Genomic DNA, 22,848 nt, shown 5'->3' on the forward strand with positions numbered 1-22,848 from the left:
TTCTGCTTTTTAAAAAAAATTAATAATAATACTACAAAATGTTTAGTGCGCGAATCCACCTAGAGCATGCGAGAGAACGCCGAAATCAAATGCGGATACAAAGGAGAAATTTGCGCGATTCAACGAATCCCTTTGAAATGCCGGAAGAGCGCTTTCGTGAATTATTTAGATTCACGAGAGAAATTGCAATTATTCTTTTTTGCGTCAGGGTCATACCAACGAGACATTGGCCACGATTTTTCTGCCGCCATGAGCAGATCTATGATCTCGAGGTTTCATCAATGCTTCAAAATAAATTAATGAAAAAGTGGATAATGTTTCCAAGCATAGAGGAATACGCTCCCATTAAACAGAGGTAAATTATTGCTTAATAAATTAATAACTAAAAAAAAATATTCTAATTTCTATATGTATTGAATTATTTCAGATTTTTTGAAAAAAAACAGGGTTTCTGGGGGTAATTGGTGCAATTGATTGCACTCACGTCCAAATCCAAAAACCAAAAAGGGAAATTGAAGCATGCTATTTGAATCGAAAAGGTTTTCATTCGAAAAATGTTCAATTGGTAAGAAGTTACGATTAAATAAAACAATTCCAACATTAGGTACATTACATTATTCGCATTTATGCAATGGTTAAACTTCAGATTTGCGATTTTGATCTGAAAATCCTTGCAGGGTTTGCAAGATTTGCAGGTGTAACACATGACGCTTACATTTGGGAAGCTTCACAAGTGAACAGTTTACTTGAAAGGCGCTATGAAGCATGTGAGCCGGAGACCACAATTCTTGGCTTTTAGGTAAACACTCACTCATTTAAACTTTATTATTATTAAATAAGCTTTTTCATTTCAATTAAGGTGATTCCGGGTAACCGCTGCGACCCTGGCTGATAAGCCCTTACCGAGCTCCTGCAATCCACGAAAGTGAAAGGCGCTTCAACACCCTGCATTCAAAATCACGTAACTGTGTGGAAAGATTGAATGGTGTCTTGAAGTCTGTGTTTTGATGACTTAAGCTAGGACTTTCGTACAATCCAACACTTTCTGGCCAGATAATAAACGCATGTTGCGTACTTCACAACATACGATTGAATTATGGAATTGTAGAGGAATTTATATTTGAAGAAGATGCCGTATCAAATGAAGAAACAAGCCCCGATTCAACTTCGCACTTACGCGCTGCAACAGTTATTCGTGACCGGCTCAGATTATCTCTTTGTCCTTTATTATTTATTTGAAACAAAACTCATTTTATCGCATAATCGGGTTTCTGTAACTTTGACAGGCGATAACTTTATCGACTGGAACAAACGGAATAGAAATACTGGAAAAATGCGATAAAATGGGTTTCTGTATCTCTAAAAGTCGATAACTTTTTCACATTAAACGTCAAAATATATCACTTTATTAAAAGCGGTGATAAGGAAGGAATTATAGAAAAAAACATAAAACTTAAAAATGAGCGAAGTTGCAAAGGTAAGTACAAAGTATTAAGGTACATAAATAAATGTACATAAATTGCTTATTATTGATAGAATAATAATAAATAAATAAATAAACTGTATTTTCAGAGATGTTCCCGGGTTACAAGGGCCCAAAAAGAATGCTTGGTGCAATTTATGGAGGACCACAAAGAGTTTGCCAGGGGGCAATTCAATTGCCCAAACTCCCACCAAAGCTCATTGAATATGTGGGAAATATTGGCGCTCAATTTAAATGCTATGGGACCCATAACAAAATCAATTGATCAGTGGAAAAAGGTATCCAAACCATTAGGCTCATGTATTGCATGTAATTTAAACATTTATTTCTTTTCAGTGTTGGCTTGACTTGAAGTCCGGGGTGCGGAAGCAATGCAACTCCCGGAAAGCATTTTTTAACAGAACGGAAGCTGGCAGCATCGTGGACGCGCCCCGAAATTTAAACGAATTTGAGGAAAAAATACTCGTAATAATCTCAACACATGCTGTGGATGGAGATGGGTTGACTCCCGAATCCGGGGTAGCTTCAAACACCGTAAATAAAACATATCCCCCTTATTTATAAAGAAAAAATATTGAAATAAGAATTTTTTGGACTCAAATTAAAGGCAGTTTCTTACTGCTCCATTTGAGTCCCATAAAATTCTTTTTTCATAGTGTAGTTCTCCTTAACACGGAAACAATGAAATTGTTCGTTGTAAAGTGGAAATGTTGGTTAGGAAGCTTAGTTTAAGTAGAGTTTCTAAGAAGCAACATTTCCACTTTACAAAAAGAGACCAATCCGCGCTGATTCAGAAGCGTGAGATAAAAACTGGGATTCGTGTGTTGGTGAAGTGGAGAACCATCAACGGGATAGGAGCTTTTCTCTAATATATGAAAATGGGTAGTCCGCAGGTTGGCTAGGAAGCCTAGACCTTTTCCAATTATAAAAGCCGAAGAGAAACATCCTCTAAAGAGCAGTCTTATATGACAAAAATTAAATTTGTTATCAATTAGTTTCATATTCTAATTATTTTAGCCAAATAAACGTTAAAGTTTTTTTTTACGTAAATTTCTTTAAAAAAAAATATATCTGGTGTGCGTGAATCTAAAAAGGAATTAAGTATCCAACCATCAAAGGTAAAATGTAGACTTGATTTGCAATTTATATATATATGTAATATATGTATGCACGTAGATTGTTGCGATCTCGGATATAGGCAGTGCTACACAAAAATAAAAATAAATTATAACAATAATTACATTAACAGAAAATTATTAAATAAATACGTTCCGGAACACCCGGTGCTAGGCATCAACAAGCTGTCACAATCCACAGCAAAAGGAATGATGATAGCAAATATCCCAGCAACCAAATAAAATATCCTGAAAGGAACAAACAGACAAACCGACAGAACACCAAAGAACAGATACGATAAAACTACAAACAAATAACATTTAAGACGAAAATCTACGTTAAAGATACTGGAGACGAGAAGGCGAACGAAAAATGTAACTCAAGTAAATAACAACAAACGACGACAAGCTGCGACGAAACTGACAGGACAGAAGTGAGTTCTATTGGAAGGCCATTCTGGAATGCGCGAAGGGCTAGATTCACCACAGGAGAAGGTGAGGCGAAAAGTCAGGGCTGGCATGAGGCCAAAAAGGGAAACGATTCTTTGGTAGCTCTGAGAAATTTAGGAGAGTAGTTCGGAGAAAGGAGCCAGCTTTCTCCAGGAGTTTAGAGTAGGGTGAGAAAAGAAAAGAAAACTGAGAAAAATTCAAAGCTTTCCCGAATAGGTAGTGGAAGCCACTGACGACGACGGCAAAAAGAAAGTAAGAGTGAAGAAGTGCGGCCTCTTTTAATCGTGTGGCATAAAATTAAAAGAAATTAAAAATAAAGTAAAGTTCATATAAGAACATATATGGTGGTATATAAAATAAAATAAATATATAAAAATTCAAACATATGGTGAAGTAGCCAGTGGCCCAGCTAGACATAAAACGGAAGCAAAAGAATAAAAGATACGGCGGTAAGTCGAACCAGTTTTTATACCTATATTAGTTTAAATAGTGCAATAAGTGCGATATATGTATATAACTAGCTTGCAAAGATCCCTACTCGAGCTCCAAATTGACGGACAGGGTCCAGGCTGTGGATGGTAGAAGAGGCCGCACAGGAGTCTGTAAGAATAGAAATTAAATACGATCTTACATATCGTCGGTATCCTGCAAAAACATCTCAAGTCACATTTTTGTGTTTCTGAGTTATTGAAGATTTAAAGTTCATGGCGGCCGGAAAAATCACTAAGCAGTTTTGATTTGAAAATTGTAATTAAAATCTGATAGTAAAAGTATTTATAAATAAGATGAAACCAAAAAATTTAATTCAATTCAATTTATTCAACTTTTTTTTATACAAAAATTAAATGAATCTTGGACATAGGTCTTTTTTGCATTAAAAAAAAGGTTTAAAGGGACATGGGTTTTTTATGAACATTTTTTTTTTGTTTTTTTTGTTATGTATTAATCTTGGTCTGATTCCGAATCCTCATTTATATCGGGCTCTGGGGCCTTATTTCTGGTGATTTTGCTTGTTTTTAAGTTTTTGTACCATTGGTGAAACTCTTCCGGTATGGCTCCTGACTTGCAAAGACTAAGTAAATCTTTTTTCTTTTCCACACTTATGGGAAGGCTGCTGTTATAGACTCTTTTGATGGTAACTTCTTTTAAATTAATTGGACGACCTTTACCAAAAACACGTATCTCTTTATAAGTTTCAGTGTGGTCATATTTGTATTCCATCACACCAGGTTTTATCTTTTGGTACCTAAAAGATTTTACTTTTAACCAGTTAACCTTGTCTCCATTTTCGTCCAAATTTTTGTTTTTTATAATATCCGACAGTTGTGACAAGTCCAGAAAGTCAGTGTATCGCATTTGGGTTATATTATACTGATTTCCTTTGCTCTTAAGTCTTTTGGAACGTGCGAGTCTGAATATAGTCAGCCAGTCCTGGACCGTATAGACTGGAAAATTCTTTTTTTGCCTCTCGATTGCGCTGTGCATGCTATCAACTTCCATGTAGCTGTGTCCACTTTCTAGAAATTTGTGTTCAATTATATCTAAATTTAAAGTTTGAACCAAATAGATAAATAATATTGAAATATTTTTATTTCTATTTTGGCCACTGCACGTATCAGAAAAAAAAGACACTTCTTTTATTTTTGGTGATAGTTGATGCAAATACTTATACAAGCACGAACCAATTTCATTGCTTCCTCTTTTGCCATCAGTTTCTGTCCAAAAATAGCAAAAAGCATCGTTAGGTGGAGCGGCGTTGTAAATAGTTAAGTTATATGCACATAGTTTTCGGCTGTAATACATTGGACTTACATCGCTTGAAGGAATTTGCAACACCGATTGCAAGTCGAATGTGCATGCCATGAAATTAAGCTCCTTGATGGCCCTTTCTTTGTCCAAGGATTTTGCTTCTGAACATTCTTTTTTTCTTTTTAAATGGGCAATGTAATCAGCATTTTGGCTATCTTTGCCTTTTTCACATGCTTGGCATTGATCTTTCTTTGGACGAAAGAACGACAAATTGTAGCACTCACCGAAAACTTTCCTGTAGGTAGTCGATGAAGGTATCTTTGTTGACGTGTCACTCTTGTATTTTTCTAAGAATAAGGCATACATTTTTGATATACTCAGATTTGCATCTAAATACATCCGATTAGAACTTTTGCGGCAGTAGTGAGACTCTACAGTTGGAAAGCTTTCGATGTGGTCCTTAATGCGTGTTAAATTTTAATCCGATATTTTATTTGCGGGTTTTGATCGGCCCCTTTCGTCTTCTTTACAAAAAACTCCGGTTGGCCCTTTATATTTAAACGCCGTTTTAATTGTGCTACTCGAAAAACTTAGGGTCCCACAAAAAAAGTCGCGACAAACCCGTACATTGGAGTTTTCATTTTTCAAAAAGTACGATCTAGCTACACTACGGTTAACTTTTTTAATTGAAGATCTTACTCGGGGCCTTTGTATCTGCGAATCGACTACCGCATTTAAAATGAAATCTTTTTGGCGTTGATATGGTAACTTCCAAAAGTCTTTGCACATTTTGAGTCGCTGTTCTTCCGTAAATTTGTCCTTGCATTTAAAACGACATTTTTCACACTTTGATTGCTTGGGATTCTTACCTCGTATTAAATCAGCATGCTTTAAATTTCGTTTCCATAGTTCTGGACACGATTTTCTCCACCTTCTATTTTTCTTTTCAGCGATTGGTGTTTCTGCAGCAGATTCTTGAGGCGCCTCCAAAACCATGACATCTCCTTCACCATCATTATCGCTTGATTCGTTGTTGTTGTCAGGAATATAATCAAGGTCATCATCGTCGCCTGAAAAATCTTGGTCAAGGCTTGATTCATCCCATTCTTTTTCGCTGTTTTCTTTACTACATCCAGGAATGGGTTCTTGAATATCTAAACATAAAATTCAAAATCGAATTTAAGCCTTACATACATCATGAAATGATTTTCAAAAGTCAGGAAGTACCATTTGATACCGTAGATTTTGTTTTTGAAGCTCTTGAAGTACTGGGTTTGTTAAAATTTATAATATCAAAATTTTTATTGGAATGTTCTGAAAGTAATTAATCATTAAGTTAAACAACGTTCTAGCTATTTTGAAACAAAATAATAACCTTTTTTTAACGCAAGCTGTAGAAGAACAGCACTTCGGCTTGAGAAATTCATTTTTCTTAAAATAGAGTAAAAAAGCTCAACCTACTCACATGAACAACTTTCAATAATGATCATTTTTCTTAACGTAAATTCAAAGCAAAACTATTTGGGAAATCCCCTAATAAAAAAATTCAAGTAGGCCATGAAATAGTTTTTTATTTGAATTTCAGTACTTGGGCTTTTTTTGCAGAGAAAATGAAAAAAAGGAAATAAAAGAGTTGTGCAAAAAGGACCCAAGTCCACTTGGGTCTTTCTTGCTCTACGCACTTGGATGTTTTGGACATAGAATGTATGGTTTTAATACAATAACTACATAAATACTTTAAATAGAGATGGGATTTTTTTTCACGACATGGGTTATGACTTTTGGGACATTTTTGCATTATTAACTCTATTTCACAAAAAAGTGGACTTGAGACGTTTTTGCAGGATACCGACGATATTATGTAAAAGTCTTTTATATAACCTGCACAGGAGGAGAAACATATTTGAATTCAGCAAGAAGCAGACATTTATAATTTTAATATTTATCATTTTTTGGCGTGATTTGTAATTAATTATTTGTAGTTTTGTTATTGATTCATTTCATGTGAAGAAATTAATTAACTATATAAAAAAAATTTACAAAAACAAAAAAAAAGTAAAAGAGGTACACTGGGTCGGGTCGTTCACTGTCGCGTCGTCGCGTTGCCGTTGAGGCAGAGTTAAAGTTCCGACAGTAGGCTACTTTAACCGAGCTCGATTAGGGTAGGGCTGTTAGGGAGCGAACCGAGTTGGCCTTAGGCAAAATTTTATTTACAGTGGTGTCCAAAAAAGTAGTACACCCACACAAAAAGTAATTAATAATTTTTGGCGACGGGATCGAACCCGACTACTGGTTTTTTTGAAATTAAAATAAAATAAAAAAAAAAGAAAAAAACAGAACAAAAAAAAAACAATAAAATACAAAAACAAAACAAAAAAATTATAAAACAAAATCTACAAAAAAAAGAAGGAATAGGTTATTTTAGTTTAAGTCTTGGTAAATTGAAAAAGTTTTAAATTGAAATCCAAGTGAAGTTTAATTTTCATATTTGTTTTCTTTGTGTTATTGATTTTGCTTATTTATTACTTTGATTTAATTTATTATTTATTTATTTTTCATTTTTTTGTATAATTTATGTATTATTTATTTATTATTTTATGTATTTATTTATTTATTATTTTTAAACATTTTAGATTTTCTTGTTGTGCTTAACCCAGTAATTAAAATTTAGTTAGTTCAGGATCTATAAAAATCAAATTTGATTTGGTTCATTTTGGTTGGCATCCGTCTCAGAGTTTTTTTGTCATTTATTTATATTTTGTTTAATTTATTTATTAATAGATATTTTTTTTTTTTTTTATTATTAATCTTATTATTTAATAAACAAATGTGCATCACGCCAATCTATGTTTTTCCTTGAGTTGAACTGAAGACATGATGTGGTAAGATAAAAGTTTCATGGGGTGGGAAGAGGTGAACCTGAACCAAGAGGAGACATGGGCTGATGAATAAATAGAGAAGGATATAGTCACAGGATGGTCCGACGAGGATGTTGGCACGGACCCACGGAAGGGAGGGCGTGGACGAACCGCATGACATCTGCGGTCAAGTCAAGTGAGTGAAGACCAGTGATACCAAATAAGCGGGTATATAATTGTGTGGTGGTGGTATTTGTGTTGTCATTTTTGTAGGCACGTTTTATGTTTTTGTTGCTGGCTCTGGTCGAGGTGAGAGCAAGTTCCACCCCATAGCGGCGAGCTTAGCCGAGCGTCGCAAGCGTGCCAGCTCTTTAACCTCGATCGATATATTTTGAGGAATTTTAGCAATCATTTTTTTTATCAAGCTCTCGAAAGGTATCCTGAAGGATAAAATACCTATAAAAGTTCAATGACAAAGAATCTCAACAGGATTGCGTGGCCAGACTCATCATCAACATTGAGCACATCCAAGCTATAGAAGCCCGGTAGCCTAGAGTGTCTAGGCGCCGACAAAAAAACCCCACGAAACGTAATATAAAATTAGTTTAGTTTGTTTGAAGTTAGTAAAAGTGAACAATATATATACGTACATATATGTACCATAACTACCATTCGTCGACCCAGCCTTCCGGCAGCAGTGGCCACTACAGCAGAAGAACGGGGTAAGTCAGTTTTGTTTCCTTTTTTAAATATATACGAATCAAAGTGAAAGTGTTCCTAAAAAAAAAAAGATATACGTATATACATATAACATCAAACAAAGAGGGGGGTTCCGCATAAAGGGGAGTTGAGATAGAGTCCAAAAGAACAAAGAAGTAAAAGAGATCTTGAAGATCCAATTTTTTTAATAAAATCGAAGACGATTCTTGTTGAATCAATTACAGATTTTGTTTGATTGGCGTATGATTGCCACTTAATTTATTTAGTTGTAAAATAAATAAAAATTTCTAAGTAATAAATTAATTTGTTTGTAAATTTTATATTTAATTTTTGCTAATATATATACATATGTATACACTTCACGAATTAAAATTAAACCATTTTAAAATTTAAATATTTAAATAAAATATTTTGTTAAATGAAAAGAATTGATATGGATTTTTTATGAAGCCTCAAACCATGAAGATGATGGCATAAGTTTTTTTTTCTAAAGGGATGAGAGAGTAAGGGGAAAATGGGGAAGAAGTGGTAAGGAAAAGAAGCCGAGGAATGGGGTTGTTCCTAGCGAGGAAGACAACCAGGTAGGGAGGGTAAAAGTAAATATCTCGCGCATCACTACCACCGGGATGCTAGACTGGCATTATTTTTTGTGATGAGTCCTGGGTCGAAGAACCTTCGAAACCGCTGAGCTACGGGTTCAATTAAGCCAGTCACGACCCCAAACAGGCAAAGCGGCTCGTTACAGTGACGATGCGTTTCGAGAGCTGATTCGAATTTTAACCGAAGATCCAGTTCTAAAAATTTATGACGTGACCAAAGAACACCAAGTACACACCGACGCAAGTAGTATCGGTCTTGCAGGGATTCTCCTCCAAAAAGAAGATCATGGTCAGTTTAAACCCGTAGCTTATTTCAGCCGTGCGTGTAGCGAATCCGAGAGCCAGTTTCATAGCTATGAGCTTAAAGTCTTAGCCGTAGTGGAGGCTTGCGAACGATTTCGAATGTGTATTCTCGGCAAGCACTTCACCATAGTTACTGACTGTGCCGCTATTTTAAGCTTGAAATCAACCAAACCACTAATTCCACGCATAGCCCGATGGTTTCTTAAATAACTCGAATATGATTACGACATCATACACCGTCCTGGTGCATCAATGAAGCATGTCGACGCCCTTAGTCGTGCCCCTGTTGAAACAACCAGAGAGTTGGAAGAGGTCGGAGCCTGTATAATGAACATTGAAACTTCAATTGACGATTGGCAGCAGCAAATAATGGATATTATGAACGGAAAGATACATTCGAGTCAACAAAGGAAATATTCATTAGAGTATCTCATAAAAGATAATCGGCTTTTCAAAAGGGATCACGAGACGACACTTTTGTTGGTAGTTCCTCGCGGCATGAGATGGAGAGTCGTTAAGTTGTGTCACGATGATGTTGGACATCCAGGAGCGGATGGGACTGTCAAACGGATTGCTCAACATTTCTGGTTCCCAAGAAGTCGCAATTTTGTTAAAGGATATATCAAATCCTGTATCGAATGCTGTTTCAGCCGAGACCCGAAACAAAAAGAATGTCAGTTATACGGTATGGAAATTTCCAAGGTACCATTCGAAGTATTGCATATGGATCATCTAGGCCCTTTCATCAAAAGTCGCCGAGGTAACGAGCATATCCTTACAATTGTTAATGCACTTACAAGATACACAATCTTAGTTGCCGTCAAATCAACCAAAACTAAACCCGTAATTGAAGCAGTTAACCAACTAACGTTGAACTTCGGAGTACCGAGAAAAATTGTAACCGATCGAGGTACAGCGTTCACCTCAGCTGTTTTTGAAGAGTTCTGCAATAACAACGTAATTCAACACATCAAGGTAGCTGTCAGAACACCAAGAGCAAACGGACTCGCGGAAAGAGTGAACCAGAGCATATTGGCATACTTGAGGGCATCTCCAACTAATGTTAAAGATTGGGATGCTGAACTTCGTCGACTACAATGGACAATCAACACGAGAGCTAACACCACTACAAAATATTCGCCCATAGAACTTATCTATGATATATATGGCGGTAGTAAATTACTTGCTGCACTTCATGATGACGATACAGACGAAAACAACGTACCAGTTAACGAAAAACGCAAGGAAGCAATAAAAAACATCGATGCAGCGCGAAAAATTTGGAAGCAAAGATTCGATGCGAAGCATAAAGTACCACGCAAATATGAAGGAGATCTCGTCTTAATCGAAAGTGCTATCCCCAGCACTGGTGAATCCCGGAAGCTAGAGACTAAATACAAGGGTCCCTATGCTATCGTAAAAGTTCTACGGTTCGACAGATATGTTGTCGAAGATATGGATGGTGCACAATTGAAGCAGCGACGATTTAGCGCGATCGCGAGTAGCGACAAACTCAAGCCATGGTGTGCATTTTACCCCGAAATCGATGAACAGTATGAAACCAACGATCCAGAGTAACTCGGGACGAGTTCTATCAGGAAGGGCCGAGCTGTCATCACTGTTCCTTTCCTATCCTCATTTTTATACAATTCCATCCTACTTCCATCCTTCATTTCATATCCTACAATATCTGTACCTTTCACTCAATTGTGGCTACCGATTTTGTATAAAAGAATCGGCAGTCGAGGTTAAAACGTCCGCCAGAGCGGAAAGCAATTCAAATAAATAAAATAAATTAAAACGGAAATAAGATTTTTTATTCAGAAACTATTCGGTTACCTGACACTATTTTCATTCAGAATTATGTGTTTCCTTTTTCCCTATAATTTTTCTTATTTATTTTACCTTACTTTATTTATTGTGGATTGTTCCTTTTATTTTTACCAAAAAAAATGAATTAATTTTAATTTAACTTATCGCCTGAGCTACAGAACATGGACACTGGTTAGGTAGTGTTAGTGAGATAGGTAGAGCTAGGGTTCTTTAGTAAAAGCCGTCGGCAAGTACCTTCTTTTCAAAATTATCCACCCTTGAATAAGGAAGCCCAGAAGGAATTGAAGAAGGTACCACCAACCGACCGCTCAAGGAACCTAGTTCGAGAATCTCAAAACGTAAGTAGGTTTTAAATAAGACGAAGATGTTATAAATCAGTTTTTTTTTTGTTAAGATAAATCCACCAGCGCTAATTTTGTCTCATCGAGATAGGATATACATATGTACCTACATGAACCTTAAAAGAGAGATCGTTCAAGATCAAATTTTATATGTATATACATATATATATACGACTACAAATTGGTCATTAAAGTAAGCTTCAATTATAACAATTTCATTTGAAAATAGGCAATAAAAAGCATTTTTTTGTGCATTTAGGCCGTTAAAAAAAATCTCTTTTGACGGCCTCAAATTTTTTAAAAGGAAACAGAACAGGACATTCATCGAGGGAGTGGCCACTGCATCGATATTTTGGGGTGAGTGATATGTTTTTTTAACTAGTCGTATTGAGACAATAATAATTATAAATATTGCCCATTATATCAGCAGAATATAATAGTGCTGGTCTATGAATATACCCGAAAATTTTTTTTATTCTAGCTTTCAAATTTTACTTACCTTTGTTCATTCCAAATTTTAATTACTATATAAAGTTAATTTAAATGTGAGATTTTTAATTATAAACATGGAATCGGTAATAAAATTTGTCATTTACTAGATACAAAATATGAATCTCTAGATTTTTAATTAGAAAGGGGGAGATGAGGTGATGAGGAAACCGAGGTAGAAGGGCGGAGGAAGAGGAACGTTGCCTTAAAGGGGTTGTATAGCGAGGAAACAACCAGATAGGGTGGGTGAAGATTATCTCGCGCATCATTACCATCTAGATGTAGAGCCTGGCATATTTTTTTGCTAACGAGGAGTTCAAAGAATCCACTTCTGAGCTAGCGAGGGATACTTTGTGTGCCAGCAATGACCTCAACAGAGAACAAACTCGTTACAAATTAGAACAAGCACGGACGAACCATATACAGGAAAAAATATCCGTACCCAACATGCCTGAGAGAGTTTGTAGAGGCAGAAATTAACAATCTCCTTAAGGAAGGGATTATAAGACCCTCCAAAAGTCCTTGTAATTCCCCAATCTGGGTCGTTACTAAAAAACCAAAGGCTAACTGTGAAAAACAGTACCGAATGGTCATCGACTACAAGAGACTTAATAGCGTGACTATTTCGGACGCGTTTCCCATACCGGATATAAACGCTACCCTCGCTAGCCTGGGAAACGCTAAATATTTTACAACTCTAGACTTGACTTCAGGATTTCACCAAATCCCGATAAAACCTACAGACATTCCGAAAACTGCCTTTTCCACTATGAATGGCAAGTATGAGTTCTTGAGATTGCCATTCGGTCTCAAGAACGCGCCAGCCATTTTTCAACGGACAATTGATGACGTTCTTAAACCATTCATTGGAAAGATATATTATGTCTACATCCTACAAACCTACAACTCATCAAAACATATACAGGAGTATATAAACTTAATTGCGATGATTGCAACAAATTTTACATCGGCCAAACCGGCAGATCTTTTTATGAAAGATTCAAAGAACACAAACCTAAAGCTAATACCAAATCAAATTTTGCCCTGCACCTCATTGACGAGAAACACAACTATACCAACTTTGACAAAAACTGCACCCCCCTCCACCTGTGCAAGAAAGGACGTATACTCGACGCCACTGAGGAATATGAGATCTATAAAGCATATAAACATGATGAAAACAATTTAAAAATAAATAAACTGACATTAAAAACAAACCCACTATACGACACTGCAATCAAATATAACAACAACAAAAACAATAGACAGAATACAACATCAAACTCATAACCCACTATACAATAAAATAACAACAACATAATAGAAAAATCAAATTATTAAAACAAAAACAACAATAAACAGCAATCGACGTCACACAGAAATCTTACTTAACAACCAAAAGAACAAAGAGCTTCATACCTGCATTAGAGCCACGATAGAACATCAACATCACACCGAGGATCCAATAGAAAAAGTAAATGCAGTCAGTCAACTATACGCCCGATGATGGAAGAAAAAGTTCCGAAACGCGTCGCGTTATAAATTAAATAATAACAAAAGTTGTGAAATGTATTGTTTTAAAATAAAACAAATAATAATAATAAAATTTAAATTTTCGTTTTATTTTTCATTTTTAAATTAATTACACCACAACCGGAGACAACCACACCATGTATGAAGAACAACTTCTGAAAAATCTTGACATGGTCGTCAGAAGGCTTAACGAGGCTCACTTGAAGGTGAACCTTGAAAAGACCCCATTTCATGGACACCTCTGTAGAGTTTCTTGGCTATGTTATAACGGTCAATGGTGTATTACCTGATAAAAAGAAAATTGAGGCTATCCGAAACATACAACCTCCAAGTAATTTAAAGGAACTTAAATCGTTTCTCGGGTTAACCTCATATTACAGGAAATTTATTAGAGATTATGCCAAAGTTGCTAAGCCCCTGACTAATTTAACAAGAGCCGAAAATGTCCCAAGTCAAGGCCAACCAATCACGGAAAATCACAATAAAACTTGATGAAAGAGCTACACAAGCCTTCAATGACTTAAAAGAACTCCTTACATCTGCTGAAGTCCTTGCATTCCCAGATTTTAGTAAACCATTTTCTATTACCACTGACGTATCCAACATAGCCATTGGCGCAGTTTTGTCTCAAGGAGACGGAGGGAAAGAAAGAGCAATTGCCTTCATCTCAAGATGGCGATAGTTTGGGCACTAATTTACAATGTGACCATGTGTTTTTGATATTTTTGTTTTTGTTTTATTTGACTAAGATATTGACAGTTCCCCAAGAGGAACCAAAAAAAGAGCTAGGAAACCAGAACTGTGGAAAAGTCATATCAGGAAGAAGTTAAGAGAATCAGGACAGAAATATTCAAATTTTAAAGGAAAACTCATGGCAGAGAGGAAAATTAAACCACAATGTAAACCAAACTACTTATATTTCTGCTCCAAAAATGTCTCCTGTGGGGCCCGAAAACGAATTAGTGATTCTTTTTGGAAGTTGTCTGATGCTGAGAAACCAGCTTTCTATTGTAAGCCCATCGACAAAATAAAAGTCCAAAGACGGAGAAAAGAATCAACCATTAAAAATAATACATTTAAATATTATCTTCCATCTCAAGATGACAGAATACAAGTTTGTAAACTTTTCTTTCTTAATACTCTTTATATTAATGAAAGAAGAATCTATTATAATTTCAATAATTTACATGAAAAAGGTTGCCCTAAGCCATTTAAAAAATGCAAAACATTAAAAAAATTACATCCCCTGAACAAATAAAAGAAGTCCATGACCACATCAAACGCTTTCCTACCATAGATAGTCATTATTGTCGGGCTAGCACAAGTAAAAATATATATAGAAAGCCATTTAAATATCAATAAAATGTATCTGCTTTACAATTGAAGCACCCAGTGCAACAACTAGATAACTCCACTTTTTTGCGAAATATTTAATGCAGAAATACGAAAAAAAATCCTGCATCGCTCGGTGTAAAAAAATGACATATCCATTGCCTCTTGGATAAGGAAACTCGGGTTTGGAGTTATCACTCTATTCAAAACGGAGCAAGAATAAGACATCTTCTGGAGTTGTTTTTTTCTTGCACCGCTTTTCAACACAGTAAATGCTTGTGCACCGCTCAAAGTAAGCTCTGGCACCGCTTTCATCACAGTAAACGAGGTTTACAGGTATGAGTGTATAAGAAAGTTTTTGCTTGAATCTACTGTATTGTTTTGAAATGTATCATTTGGTTCAGTTAATTCTTGGTGCGAGGGTACGTAATTAAAAAAAATTAGTGAAAGTGAATCAGATTTTTCCATATCGGGCTCCGAATATGAAAATGGATCTCATGATGAGGAGACATCGAGAAGTGCTGATGCTTTACCTGTTCAAAAAGGTAATAAATTCATTCGAATGTTTAAGTTTTCAGTGTAATATTATTGGCTTGTATTGCTTCAGGAAAAAAGCGTGCGCACAATCAGAACGCGTGGAAAAGAAACGTAGCTAAAAGGAAGAGAGCAGAAGGCAAGAAGTACACAAATCGTAAGGGAAATACCGTAGCAGCAAAAACAATGGGCCAGCCATGCAGTTGCAAGGAAAAATGCTTTGACGCTGGACGCCAGAATCTGTATGCAAAAGTTTTTCATGAATTTAATAAGCTGGGAAATAAAGAAAAACAAGACGCATATTTGTGTGGATTGATAAGGCAAAATGCAGTTTAGAGGCGTCGATCTACGAGTGGAAATGAGGTGAGGAAATTGCAAAATAAGTATTTTATACGGGGCATTAAACATGAAATAGAGGTATGTAAAAAAGCATTTCGTTCAGTTCATGGAGTCCATAAAAGTCTAATCAAAAGACTCTCAAGCTTTTTGGTTAAAAAAGTAACTGGGACATCTGACATGAGAGTTCGTCACACCAACAGAGTGAACAAGATTTCAGAAGATGTTGTCCAAAATATTGACAGCCACATTAAAAGTTTCCCAAAACGATCTTCTCACTACAGCCAAAATAAGGAATCGAAGTACTTACCTTCCGACTTAAATGTAAGAAAAAATTGAGCCAAGCGTTTCTGCATTGATGACTGAACATAATGGTAACCCAAAGCCCAAAGTTATTTACGATTTTTATATTAAGCTTCGACTAATCCCTTTAAGAAAAACCTAGAATATAATTTAATTATAGCTTTAACTTGTCATTTTACAAGCCGAAAAAAGACCAGTGCGACCGTTGTTTGATTTTAAAAGCAACTTCGAACCCAAGCACAATTGAAATTATTGAATTTAACAATCACAAAAATGAAAAGGCAGCTATTAAGGCAGAGAGAGCAATTGATCGCCAAAACATTGACCCTAATCATGCCACTGTTTGTTTTGACCTCCAGAGTGTTTTTTCTCTCCCAAAAGGTAAAGCGTCATCGTTTTTTTATAAACGAAATTTAAATGTCTACAACATGACAGCAATACTTTCTTTGCCAAGAAAACCAAACTATTGTGTAATTTGGAATGAACTGCACAGCGGCCGTTCCGGTGATGACATTGCAAGCTCCATTTTTAAAATGTTGAATAAAATATTATCTGAATACCCATCTATTAAAGGTGTGACTCTTTGGAGTGACTCCTGTGTCCCACAAAATAAAATAACATTAACACTTCCTTAGAAGTAATTGAACAAACATTTTCGGAGCCCGGACATTCGTTGGTTCAGGAAGTTGACTGCGTCCATAGCTCCATCGACAAATACCTTCGAAATCTAGAAATATTTAGTCAGCTTTCGCTTGTGCGAAATTTGAAAACCATGCAATTTGAAAATGTAACTTTAAAAATAATTTAAATGCTGCCAACAGACTTCAAAGCATTTTCTGCCAAAGCATGCCAATTAAATTTTTCAGCTATTCCATTTTCTAAAATTAAATTTTTAAAATATAATAAAACCGATCTCTTTACCTTATCTCACAAAACAATCGGTAGGGAAATGGAATATGAAAGGGCCCCAATATTTAAAAATCCAACCAGAGCTAGCCTGCCAACTCCGAAAAATTTGTTCAGCCTATGCCTTCAAGTCACAAGCAACAACAAGCCTTTATCCAGTTACGTCTGAGACTTCACCCTATAACCCGCTATTCCCCTCACGACCTCTTGCCTAACGGCACATTCATAATTTCTTAATGGTTTCCCACGCCAGAACGGATACATCCCCTTTTCACCTCTACCTGTGAGCAACGAAACGTAATATACATAAATACTTTATAAACAAATTGATATATTGCTAACGCGGCACATTTTCCCTTTTATCCGAAGTATAGTTCAAGTTGAAGATCATTTCATAAGTTAGTTCTAATTGTCTACTCTAATTGGAAGGTGCAGCCTTTTGCTATGAACAGCGGCCTTTCTTTTAGAAATAAAATTAAATTAAAAATGTACGAAAGAAAATAAATAATTAATAAATAAATGAAACATAAAAAAAAAGAAATTGAGTATTTTTTAATCAAACGCTCGTAAATGGCACAGTCGGGTGATCGAATAAGAACGAAAAAGATAAGTGCTATGAATAAGTACGATCAAGTACAAATAAAAAATTAGTGCGACTAAGTGCAATGAATAAGTACGATTAAGTACCTACAAATAAAAAATTAGTGCGATCAAGTACAAAGAAAGAAAACTTGGTGCAGATAAGTAAAAACAAAGAAAAAAAGTGCGATTTAAGTGCTAAATAAACCACCAAAATTAATAACCAAAGGATCTTTAGATTTGACCAAACCAGAGTGCTAAGAATGACACAAATAAACATGGAACAGTGCATAGCTGTACTCACGCAACTGGTGGTAAATATGAACAGACCAACATGTCCAAGAGCAAAAATCGAAAAAGATATAAGATTTCTGACATCATTCACGGGCGAAGCCGGTACCTTGCTTCTTTCGCAAGCAGTGTTCAATGAACTCAACTACCCGGAAAAAGAAAGATCTACTGAATTCGAAATAATATTTGATACAAAAATCCAGGGAGCAGCAAAAAACCTCCTCTACAACAATCCACCAACGGACTGGAGCCAGTGCCTGGACAAATTAAGGACACATTTCATACCATCTAGAGACGAGATGTCTATTTAAAAAGATATTGGGTTACGAGTTAGCGCAGTGCAATATAGTGTGTAATATTTTCAGAAGTGGGATAAAGTAATCCTTTTAAGAAGTGAATAATTCCTACATTTAATTGGCCAACAAAAAAAACAAAAAGATAAGTCTACCTGTAAACTAGCAATAATAGAACATAATTTCTACAGTTGGTAAGGAAATCTTTTGACTATTTGATGAAAGAGACAGCCTATATACAAACGCAAGATAGAACGAGAAATTTAAATTCAGCAGTTAAAAGAGAAAAAAAAAACATATATTGTACACCCACAAAGTATAACAATAAATTTGAGTTTCAGCCGTTAAAGAGAGAGATATACACAATCTCTAGGAAGAAGCAAACGCGTGTTTGTTTGTATAAGTAGTGTGGACAAAAATGTACTCTCTTTCTCCTAAAATGTTTAAAGGGTATAGAGCCAGGAAGTGTTAATATTAAAGCGATAGAAAACTTTCTTTTACCTCTAGATACACGACAAGTAAAACAATTTTAGGACTGACCAGCAACTTTCGTCGATTCGTATTTAATTAAGCCAAAATAGTTTCACCTCTTAACGCTTTATTAAGAAAAGGTGCCCCATTCAAATGGACAAGTGAAATGGGAAAGGCGTTTGAAATCCTTAAAACAAAATTATGTAAATCCCCAATCCTTGTCATATACGATCCGAAAAAAAACACGAACTTTATACTGATGCATGTAGTATGGGTCTTGCTGGTGTTTTGATTCAACTAAATGAAAGCGGAGAAAAAAGCAGTATCGTACTTTACCCGAGCAAAGGACGAGCAGAAGTTTCATAGCTATGAACTGGAAGCTCTAGCTGTTATCGAGAGTTTGGAACGTTTTCGATTCTACCTGTTGGGAAAGCATTTTACAATCTATACGGATTGCAATTCATTAAAGATGACTCAGTCAAAAATGGACATCATCAAAAGAATTGCCAGGTGGTGGTTAAAAATTCAAGAATTCGATTTCAAATTGGAGTATCGAACAGCGCAACAGATGCAACACGCAGATGCGTTAAGCAGGAACCCCACCGAAAAAGCTGTTTTCGGTGAAGGAGGCAGGTTTAAGTATGATGATAATACAAGCTGCACAAGAAGATTGGATTTCCGTTTTACAAAGCCATGATAGTCAACTGAAAGAAATACAAGACGTTCTGAGTAATTCTGATGTAAAATGTTCAAGAAGAAAAGACTACGAAAAACAATATGTCTTAAAAAATGGACGCATTTTTAAAAAAGCTGAAAAGGGACTTCGATTTGTTGTACCAAGAGAAGTAAGATGGCGCGTAATCAAATCATCGCATGATGACATCGGCCATGGTGGTCTTGAGCGTACAATTGATCATATTCGACGAACATATTGCTTTCCCAAGATGACAAGCATTGTGGGTAAATACTTAAATAGCTGTATTCCCTGTTTGTATAACAAACGTGGTAAAGATAAAACGCACTATCAAATTCATCCTATACCGAAAACACCAATACCATTCTTTACGGTGCACATTAGAGTGACCGCAATAAATCGATTTTCGGAATTGGGTCGGGGGAACCCCATAAAATGATCAGTCCTTGCAGATTTTTAGAATTCCATCAAAATATTTTCATTTCATATTCATTTAGGTCCATATGTCAAAAGTACGAAAGGGAACTTTTATGTTCTGGACTTTTACGTTCATGCTGCTGATAAAATTAAACCTTTTGCAAAAAAATTGAATACTTCAAAAACAAGATCAATAATAATTTAAAGTATATTTAAAATAAAGCGAATTTTGATGGCATAACGAGTGATCTTCCAAACGTAAATTGGAATGCATGTCTTAATCATTTGGATCGTTCGGCTTCATACAAATTTTTTATAGATGCGCTTAATAAAGCAATTGATACTTTCGTTCCAAAAAAACCAAGTAATTTAAATTCCAAACCACCTTGGTTTAATAAAAGGCTTAGTAACATAAGCAATAAGAAAAATAAAGCGTACAAGCTTTTTCGAAAGTCGGTTAACAACCCCGTTTTAAGATTGCGTTACCTCGAGAATTCATTGTTCTTAATACATTTCTTTATAGTAATTATATATATTCGATGGAAATGGACTTAAAAAGAAATAGCAAGAGTTTCTGGTCTTTATTAATAGTAAAAAATAGTATTTCATCTATTTGTAATGCTTTCACAGAATTTTTTAAATCAAATTATAGTAACTCATCTAAGCAATTTTCATCAGATTCAAATCGTTTTGAAAGTCACATAAGTATTGGAGTTCTTCATATTGGTGTTATTGAAGTTAATAACGCACTCCGCCAGTTATTCTTAGAAGATGTGCTTCTGCTCTGCTTCTGTACCTTTGACAATTATTTTTAATAATTCTCTTTCTAAAGGTGAATTCCTTTCTTGCTGGAAAGAATCTTTTATAACTCCGATTCACAAGTCAGGTTCAAAACAGGAAATATCAAACAATCGCCCAATTTGCAAACTGTCAGCAATTCCAAAAGTATTTGAAAAAATAGTGTACGACAAATTGTCATTTCTGTTGAAGGAAATCATTTCACCTCACCAACATGGTTTTGTTGCAGGATGGTCTACTTCAACTAATCTTGCTTTATTTTCTAACTTTGTCCTTAATAAGCTTGAAGAAGGTTATCAAACAGGTGTAATTTACACTGATTTTGCTAAAGCTTTCGATAGAGTTAATCAGCCCTATCGCGAATATAATGGGAACTTTTTTTCCCCGAAAATAAAATGTTACCCGGGAAAAAAAGTTTCCCATCGGGAATCTCCCAAGAAATATTTTTTCCCACGAAACAATTCATACCAACCTTCAGCTGTTTAAATTAATTTCGAAGTTCTCTTGACAGCACCAAATCGTGTATTTTTTGAAAAAAAAAAATTGTTTTGTGTCCTAAAAGGAAGAAAATATCAATTGAAATGATAAATAGTATTGGTTTTGTGGTAGCAATCGAAGATATAAGATGCAAGATTAGGCAAATATCTTTCAGAAGATACTTGAGGAATATTTCAAACCCTCTTGAGTTACCAGAATCCATGTAGGTATCTCCGCAATAGAAGTTCCAACTCATAATTATTCATTTTTATCCTTAAGATTCCATCAATACTATAACGTTAACAAGCCAATGTTTAGGTGTCTGCTTGATACCTTGATAGAGTCGTTACCAGAATCTAAAAAACCATTTGCAGTACTCCCTGTTGTGAAGATAAGCGCATGCTTGCGCTTTTTTGCTGAAGGAGCGTACCAAAAAGGTGTAGCAAAAGACAACGAAGTTGGCTTAGCACAGTCTTCCTTTTCAGAAGTTCTTTCAGAAGTACTTCAAATTTTTGAAGCTAAGCTTTGTCCAACATGGATTCTTTCACAAACAACTGCTGAACAAAAACGACGTACCAAGTTACGATTTTATGAAAAAAAAAATAATATACCTGGAGTAGTAGGATGCATAGACGGAACGCACATTCGGATTATTGCCCCTAAAGAAAACAAGCATCACACTACAATCGTAAAGGATATTTTAGCTTAAATGTTAAAAAAATATTTTTTTATTATTTAATTTAACATTTTTATAAACAAATTCTTACATTTTGCCGCGTTACAGGTTTTTCCCCGACAACCAACTTACGGAAATTTTCGCACTCATATGAGAAAAAAGTTCCCTGGAAAAAATTATTCACGATAGCTATTTGCCAAAAAAAATATTTTTCCCTCTTTTCGAAGATCATTCACGATAGCAACTTTCCCAAAATGGGAAAAAACTCCGGTGGAATTTTGTTCGCGATAGGGATGAATAACTCGATTATTCTTTTTAAACTAAAAAACTTAGGCTTTCACTCTAGCTTATTACTTTGGGTTACCTCCTACCTAACAAATCGTTCTCAAAAGGTGCGCATAGATAATTTTAACTCTGTTTCAATTTCAGTTTCAGGTTTACCACAAGGTAGCCATCTTGGCCCGCTGTTATTTTTAATTTTCATTAATGATATGCCTATTATTTAAAAAAATTAATTTTGTCTTCTTTTTGCTGACGATTTGAAGATTTATAAATGCGTCAAGTCTTCTATGGATTGTTTTCTTCTCCAAACTGATATAGATCAGTTGGTTAGTTGGTGCACAATAAATGATTTAAGTCTGAATGTTGCTAAATGTCAGTGTCTTACCTTCAGTCGTAATTCCAACCCGATTTTGTTTGAATACAAAATAGGTGTCAAGAATTTAGAAAGGGTTTTTGAAAAGAAGGATCTTGGGATCCTATTCGACCCAAAAATGAATTTTAGGAAACATACAGAATACATCGTCGCAAAATCTAACTCAATGCTAGGCTTTATAAAACGTAATTCTACTAGTTTCACTGATCCATATACTCTAAGGTCACTGTACAATGCATATGTTAGATCCATCTTAGAATATGGGTGTGTTATATGGAATCCATATTACGACATTCATTCTAAAAGAATTGAAAATGTGCAAAAAAAAGTTCACCAGATGTTTGGAAACTCGGCTGGAACACTGATTTGACATCTTACAAGATGCCAACTTATTGGTCTCCAATCCCTTGAAAACCGTAGGAAAATGTATGCAGTAATTGTTTATTAGTGATATTTTGTCTTACCGTGTTAACTGTTCTTTTCTCCTGTCTTTAATAAATTTGTTTGCTCCTAGTCGTCACTTAAGAAATTGATTTTTATTTTTTGTAAAAGATCATACAACCAATTATGGTTTTAATGAAGCTATGACTCGTGTCAGAGAAACAAATCGTTT

At 35.2% G+C, this 22,848-nt stretch overlaps 2 protein-coding genes across 2 annotated transcripts in view; one reads left to right on the forward strand and one right to left on the reverse strand.

Moving 5' to 3' along the window:
* Positions 1–22,848, reverse strand: part of LOC129948814 (signal-induced proliferation-associated 1-like protein 1) — a 72,311-nt gene that overhangs the window by 30,588 nt on the left and 18,875 nt on the right. The gene's annotated exons all lie outside the window — the stretch shown is intronic.
* On the forward strand, positions 1,460–2,047 carry LOC129950646 (uncharacterized). Its single transcript, XM_056062573.1, has 3 exons — positions 1,460–1,477; positions 1,573–1,761; positions 1,820–2,047. Exons 1-3 carry the CDS (start codon positions 1,460–1,462, stop codon positions 2,045–2,047), a joined length of 435 nt encoding a protein of 144 aa, XP_055918548.1.

Source organism: Eupeodes corollae, chromosome 3, assembly GCF_945859685.1.
Source record: "Eupeodes corollae chromosome 3, idEupCoro1.1, whole genome shotgun sequence".
In the NCBI taxonomy this organism is placed as follows: domain Eukaryota; kingdom Metazoa; phylum Arthropoda; class Insecta; order Diptera; family Syrphidae; genus Eupeodes; species Eupeodes corollae.